General features: G+C 53.0%; 1 protein-coding gene across 1 annotated transcript; it reads left to right on the plus strand.

Moving 5' to 3' along the window:
- The first annotated feature begins 3,324 nt into the window (after positions 1-3,324).
- CPLANE2 (ciliogenesis and planar polarity effector complex subunit 2) lies at positions 3,325-6,270 on the plus strand. The gene is made up of 5 exons (XM_026684449.2): positions 3,325-3,519; positions 3,638-3,790; positions 4,834-4,958; positions 5,052-5,188; positions 5,979-6,270. Exons 1-5 carry the CDS (start codon positions 3,414-3,416, stop codon positions 6,211-6,213), a joined length of 756 nt encoding a protein of 251 aa, XP_026540234.1. The 5' UTR covers positions 3,325-3,413; the 3' UTR covers positions 6,214-6,270.
- Positions 6,271-7,282: the final 1,012 nt, after the last annotated feature.

The raw sequence follows: 7,282 nt of genomic DNA on the forward strand, positions 1-7,282 counted from the left end.
TTGCCTTATAGGGTGGAGAGCCCACACATGGGCCTGGAGCCCTCCTCCGCAGGGCAGGTAAAGGAGTGCTGAGGGAATGGCAGTTCCCACTCTCAATGCTTTTGGCCTTGGGGATTGGGCGGGGGGAGGTTCAGGTCACCCCAGGTAGTCCGACAAAGCCCCAAATGAGGAAATTGGGGGGGCAACAGCTGTGCACACTTGCTATTGGGTACCTGACCCGACCCACTTTGCAAAAGAAGGCGGGGAGGGCAGCAGCAGCTGCAGTTTAAAGGGTCAGGCAAGGGGAACACCATGTGGTGGGGTAGGCGTGGTAATGCCAGCCACCTCCAATGCAGCATGACTGAAGATTTACCATTTCGCAGGCTTTGCTTCTGGTCACACGAGGGGAGGGAGGGAACCCCTCTTAACGGCTCGGGAGGGTGGGCGGCATTTGGGCAGTGAACTCTGCAAAGGGGCAGGGGGAGTGTGGTGGGTTCCTGGCTGGCAGCTGCCCGCGGTGGGAAATCCTGTGCCAGGCTTGTAGCCCTGCGGCCCGGTCCTGCCTCAGTTCTGCCTGTGGCTTTTCCCACACTCCCTTGGAGAAGCTGTGGGACTTTTCCCAGCCGAGAGAAAGCTGCACTTTGAGTCTTCCTGGCTGGCTGCCCGGATTGCAGGAATATTTTGAACCCTCCTCCCTCTTAGGAACAGCTTGGCAGGACTCTTTTAAAAGCCCCGCCCAGGCGCCACACCTGGCCTTGCCCTTCCGGGCCTTTCCACCTCGCACCGACTGAAAGGGCTAAAACACCCACGGGAGGGAAAGGACACAGGTGATTCCCGGGGAGCTTCTTATCCTGTACCCCAAGGCTGCGGCCGGCATATGGCTTTCACAAGCCGCCGAAGCCGTTTCTAGGCCCACCGAGCTCTCGTTTCTGGTCGCGCAACGAGACAAAAGATGCATTTGAAAGCTGGAGCCCCCCCTCTGCCCCCCCATCATTTTGGTTGCAGGACATAGCTTGCATCCCCGTCTGCTGATCTCCCAGTGCTTGCCAGTGGTAGATCTGTAAAGGATGCCACACACACACAGACACACACGTGTTCAGTTCCTCCTGGGGTCCTCCTGCAGGAGCAGTCCACGCCCGTGTGAGTCCTTGAGACACCAAGCCACCATGGAAGCACAACGGATGATTTAAGACGGCTGCTATCCTCTCCCCCACCACCACACATCGATTTAACAGATTAACAGTTGGAAGGGACCTGGTAGGTCATCTAGTCCAACCCCACTCCACCCAAGCAGGAGACTATTTCTGACAAATGGCAGTCCAGTCTCTTCTTGAAAGTCTCAAGTGATGGCGCTCCCACAACTTCCAAAGGCAACTTCTGTTCCATGGGTTGATTGTTCTCCCTGTCAGAAAGTTTCTCCTTATTTCCAGGTTGAATCTCTCGTTCAGTTTCCATCCACGATTCCTTGTCTGGCCTTCAGGTGCCTTGGAAACTAGAGTAGAATCCTTTATTGGCCAAGTGTGATTGGACACACAAGGAATTTGTCTTTAGTGCAGAAGCTCAGTGTACATGAAAATACATTCATCAAGAATCATAAGATTCACAACACAAGTGATAGTCATAGGTTACTAATAAGCAATCAAATCATACTAGGGAACAAAACAATATAAATAGTAAAGATAACAAGCAACACGGTTATAATTATAAGTTGGAAGAGATCGGTACTTGGAAGGATGAGAAGAATAGTACTACAGTCTTACTAAATAGTTTGACAGTGTGGGAATTAGTTGTTTAGCAGAGTGATGGAGTTTGGGAGAAAAAAAAACCTGTTCTTGTGTCTAGTTCTCATGTGCAGTGCCCTATGGCATCGTTTTGAGGGTAGGATTTGAAACAATTTATGTCCAGGGTGTGAGGGGCCTCCAATTTCTTGCCTCCACCTGCCATACGCAAAATGGCTACTATCGTTAATGCAATTTCCCATAGAGTTGGAAAACCTCTGTTTTCATTTCATTTGAGGTCTGTTTCACCCAGTTTTCACCTTAGAGTGATGGGGGACTCAAGTTTCCACATCGGAATTTGGGGATAGGGGACAGTCCTTGTGTCTAGTTATTCTGATGGACCCCCTCTTCCTCTGTGGCAGCCTCTCAAATATTGGAAGGCTGCTCTCCTGTCTTCCCTGGTCCTTCTCTTCCCTAGACTAGCCAGGCCCAGTTCCTGCAACCATAGTATGTTTTAGCCTCCAGTCACTCTCTCTTGCTCTCTCTCCGTCTTTCTTTCTCTCCTTCCTTCCTTTTCCTTTCTCTCCTCTCTTCCTCTTTCTCTCCCTTTTTGTTCTTTATCTCTTGCTCTCCCTCTTTTTTCTTTCTCTCCGTCCTTCCTTTTTCCTTTCCTTTCCTTTCTCTCCCTCTCCCTTCAAATCTTGGAAGCCTGCTCACATATCTCCCCTGGTCCTTCTCTTCCCTAGACCAGCCATGCCCGGTTCTTGCAACCGTTAGCCTCCTCCAATATGCAGGGACGGGACACCCCCCCCCACACCCAACGCCCTTCTTTCTATACCCAGAGGTCTCCAAACTTGGCAACTTTTAAGACTTGTGGACTTCAACTCCCAGAATGCTCCAGCCAGCATAGCTCAGAAGTTGTGGGACTTTCAAGAAGAGATTGGAGTGCCGCCTGTCAGAAATGGTGTAGGGTCTCCTGCTTAGGCGGAGGGGGGGTTGGACTAGATGACCTACAAGGTCCCTTCCAACTGTGATCATCTGTTTATCTGCCTCAGGAGAGGCAGCATTGCAGCCCTCCCTTGCCCCCACCAGCCTGGCAGCAGCCGCCCTGCCCCATGCCCAGGATGATTCCTGAGGCAGATAACAGATCATCAAGAGTTGGAAGGGACCTTGTAGGTCATCTAGACCAACCCAGCCCCCCCTCCACCCAAGCAGGAGACCCTACACCATTTCTGACAGATGGCACTCCAATCCTCTTCTTGAAAGTCTCAAGAGCTATGCTGGCTGGAGCATTCTGGGAGTTGAAGTCCACAAGTCTTCAAAGTTGCCAAGTTTGGGGGGACCCCCTGTTCTGTAGGGGGCAACCGGCGGAGCCCCGGCGCAGGGGATCCGGCTTGCAGAAAGAAAACCTCGCCCCCTCCGCCCTCCTGGCGGGGACGGACGGCCTTAACCAAGGGGCAGCGCTGCAGGCCCCTCCCTCCCCACCACCAGCCTGGCAGCAGCCGATCGCTGGATGTGGGGGGAGGCGCGATCCAGGCATGCCAAGGGGCGGGGCCCCACCGGTGTGACGTCATGCCAAAACAAAGCGAGGGCGGAAGAAGCGAGAAGACGCGGTTCGGGCATGCGCGGTGGGAGGAGGGAGGCGATCCCTCCGCGGGGCGCAGCGTTGCCCAGCCTGCTTCTTTCCCCGCGGTGCGGGGGTCGGGGCTGGGGGAAATGATCGTCCGCCCGGGATCCGTGGTGGACCCGGACTGGCACTGCACCGAGGAAGGCAGAGCTTACTCGGGCGCGCTCTTGCGCCGGGCGCAGCGCCGATCCTTCGGTGAGGTCGCCCTTCCTCTCCCCTCCACCCCCCACGCCGGCGGGAGCTTGGGAGGGATTCTGGGCAAGGGAATCCCCTCCCTGCCCCGCTAGTAAGTCGGTCTTCTCTCCCTCGGCAGGGCTGATCGAGAGGCCCGTGCTGGCTCCGCAGGCGGCTGCCGACGTAGCCGGTTACAAGGTCTTCGTCTCGGGCAAGAGCGGCGTGGGGAAAACCGCTCTGGTGGCCAAGCTGGCCGGTCTGGAGGTGCCCCTGGGGCATCACGAGACCACAGGTGACCCCCCCGCTTCCTCCTCCTCCTCCCCACAAGGCAAAGGATGGAAACCTGTAAAACCTAAAAGCCCAGGCGAGCTCGGTCCCAGGCTAAAAGAAGGAGCAAGGGCAGAGCTTTCCACAAACTGGGCGGGATGGTGGTGGTGGTGGTGGTGGTGGGTCCTTCCTTCTGCCAGGCAGCCCCGAGACCCTCTCCCTGAGGCAGATGAACAGATAATCACAGTTGGAAGGGACCTTGTAGGTCATCTAGTCCGACCCCGCCCCGTCTAAGCAGGAGACCCACGCCGTTTCTGACAGATGGCAGTCCAATCTCTTCTTGAATGTCTCCAAGCGATGAGCTCCCACAACTTCCGAGGGCAACTTCTGTTCCATTGGTTGATTGGCAGGGGGGCTTCCCTAGGAGTCCCGTCCCCAGAGGGCTCCAGCTGAAGCGGCTCTTTCTTTCTTTCTTTCTTTCTTTCTTTCTTTCTTTCTTTCTTTCTTTCTTTCTTTCTTTCTTCCTTCCTTCCTTCCTTCCTTCCTTCCTTCCTTCCTTCCTTCCTTCCTTCCCTCCCTCCCTCCCTCCCTCCCTCCCTTCTTTTTCTTTCCTTCCTCCCTCCTTCCTTCCTTCCTCCCTCCCTCCCTTTTTCTTTCCTCCCTCCTTCCCTCCCTTCCTTCCTTTCTTTTTCTTCCTTCCTCCTCCCTCCCTCCCTCCCTTTCTTCCTTTCTTCCTCCCTCCCTCCCTTCCTTCCTTTTTCTTTCCTTCCTCCCTCCCTTCCTCCCTTCTTTTTCTTTCCTCCCTTTCTTCCTTTGTTCCTCCCCCTCCCTCCCTCCCTCCCTTTTTCTTTCCTCCTCCTCTCTCTCCCTCCCTCTTTCCTCCCTTCCTCCTCCTTTTTCTTTCCTTCCTTCCTCCCTCCCTCCCTCCCTCCCTCCCTCCCTCCCTCCCTTCCTTCTTTTTCTTTCCTTCTTCCTCCCTCCCTCCTCTCCCTTCCTTCCTTCCTTCCTTCCTTCCTTCCTTCCTTCCTTCCTTCTTTTCTTTCCTTCCTTCCTTCCTTCTTTTCCCAGGGATCCAGACCAGCCTCGTCTACTGGCCAGCAAAACTGCGGGAGAGTGCCAAGGTGCTCTTCTTCAGGTTCTCCTTCTGGGACTGTGGCGAAGCCGTGCTGAGGAAGTTTGACCACATTTTACCCGTGAGTCGGTCCGCGGAGAGGTGCCAGGTTGCATTCTGGGATTGGGTGGGGTGCGAATGGGAGCCCCCTCGACTTTTCCTCCATTCCCCACAGGCCTGCAGAGAGAAAGCGGACGCCGTCCTCTTCTTGTTCTCCTTCACGGATCGCGCGTCCTTTCTCGACCTCCCTCACCAAATCTCCCGCGTGACAGACGGAAAAAGGGATGTGGTCCAAATGGTGGTGGGCACCAAGTATCCTTTAACAGAGGTGGTATTCAGCCGGTTCTGACCTGTTCTGGAAAACCGGTAGCGGAAATTTTGAGTAGTTCGGAGAACCGGCCAATGCCCCGCCAACCCCATCTATTCCCTGCCTCCCGAGTCCCAGCTGATTGGCTGGTTCTTTGGTTGCCCTGCCCAGGAGAACAGAGCTGGAAAGCAGGTTAGTGGGGTGGGGAGGAAAGGGGGATTTTGCCGTATATCCTTCCCCTGCCATGCCCACCAAGTCACGTTCCACCAAGCCAAGCCACACCCAGAGAACTGGTAGTAAAAAAAAAAAATATTGAATCCCACCACTGGTCTCCAACCTTGGCAACCTTGAAGCCTGGTGGACTTCAACTCCCAGAATTCCCCAGCCAGCTTTGGGGAATTTACTGGCTGGGGAATTCTGGGAGTTGAAGTCCACCAGGCTTCAAGGTTGCCAAGGTTGGGGACCGTTGCTTTGAGGGGCTTCTCAACAGATTGGAAGAGCCCTTGTGGGGGCAGCCTGCCTCTTTTTAAGATAGTTTCATTTTAAGAAATATTACGCTTTCCCACAATGCCTGTTTTTTTCTTCCTGCCAGCCTGTCCTTGAGCAAAGAAATAGCATGAACAACCTTTCAAAACCCACTCTATTCAAATACAATCATTGCCAAGATTAAAGAGGAGCTGCCTCCGTTCCCCGTAGCCTGGTCCAGAGGGGAAGAATCGTCTCAGGCCGAGTTTGGCGTGGATGGTCCCCTGCTTAGTGCTTGGCCATTCACCTTCCTTGACCAGCTGTCCCCAGGTTTGACCAGTTTGCCCACACGGATGTGACGGAATCGGACATGGCGGCTTTCTCCCACACCTGGGGTTTGCCGATCTTGCGGGCCAAAAGCGTTGGCGAGCAGCCCTCGGATGGATACGCTGGCCTAGCCGAGGTAGCCCATCTCTTGAACAGCCTCGCCGAGCATCTCTGGAGGCAGGACCAGGTGGCGGCCGGCTTAGTTCTCGGAGAGGCGAGCCCTGCCATGGCTCCGTGAAATCCTAATTCTGCTGCATAGGTTTCTTCCTTTCAATAAAACGGATGGTTCTTAATAGCCTTTAAACCCCAATCTTTGTATCTGCTGGCAGGGAAGCCGCTTGGGCTGAATTCTGGGTTCCCTCGGTGGTAAAAAAAAAAATGCATCAAGGAGGCAGGGGGGGACAGAAGGCAGCGTGGGAGGGCAGGCCTCCATGGATCCAACTTGTGGGGTTCCCAAGAGTATTTTTGCAGGTTCATGCCAGATTTAAGGCTCTGATCTGTTTGGAATTGGGTGGCTTCTCAGCCCTGAATTCTCTCTGGCCAACAGAGTGACCTTGATTATGTGTCTGAATGGTCAAACAGCTGGCAACTCCAAATCTCAACCAACAAATGCTCTGTCGTACACATTGGTAAAAAAAAAAATCAGTACACAAAATCAGTGAAGATGAAATGAGATATATATTGGGAAGTCATTCTTAGCGATTTTAGGGGAGGATACCTTAAAATATATACGTTTTAAAATATACAGTGGATTATTGAATGTTAATATGTCTAAAGTTGGGGAATGAATTATCTTCATGCAAGTGAGTTAATAAAGATTTTGAATTTAGACGCTGGACGTGTCTCCACCAATGTGCATATATACAAATAGTTCTCGGCTTACAACAGTTCATTTAGAGACCGTTCAAAGCTACGTCACTGGGGGGAACAAAGTGACACGTGATCGTTCTTCACACTTAACAAACCCGTTGCAGCGTCTCATCAGTCATGTTAATCCAAATTTGGACACTTGGCGTCTGATTCATATTTATGACCGTTGCAGTGTCTCGGAGTCATGTCTTTTTGTGACCTTCTGACAACCAAAACGGGGAAGCCAGATTTGCTTAACAACGGGGTTACCAACTAAACAGACGCGGTGATCCGCTTTGCCACTGCAGCAAGAAAGGTGATTAAAAACGGAATAAAATTCATTTAACGGATGTTTCATTTAGCAACATAAATATTGGGCTCAGTTGTGGTTGTACGTGTATAGGAGCCATTACAATAGGTCTGATTGTATTTGCATTCAGTTTGTGGCACACTCATTT

This window comes from Notechis scutatus, chromosome 16 (assembly GCF_049901735.1).
Source record: "Notechis scutatus isolate UNSWTSFEM ecotype Mainland chromosome 16, rNotScu1.2, whole genome shotgun sequence".
In the NCBI taxonomy this organism is placed as follows: Eukaryota; Metazoa; Chordata; class Lepidosauria; order Squamata; family Elapidae; genus Notechis; species Notechis scutatus.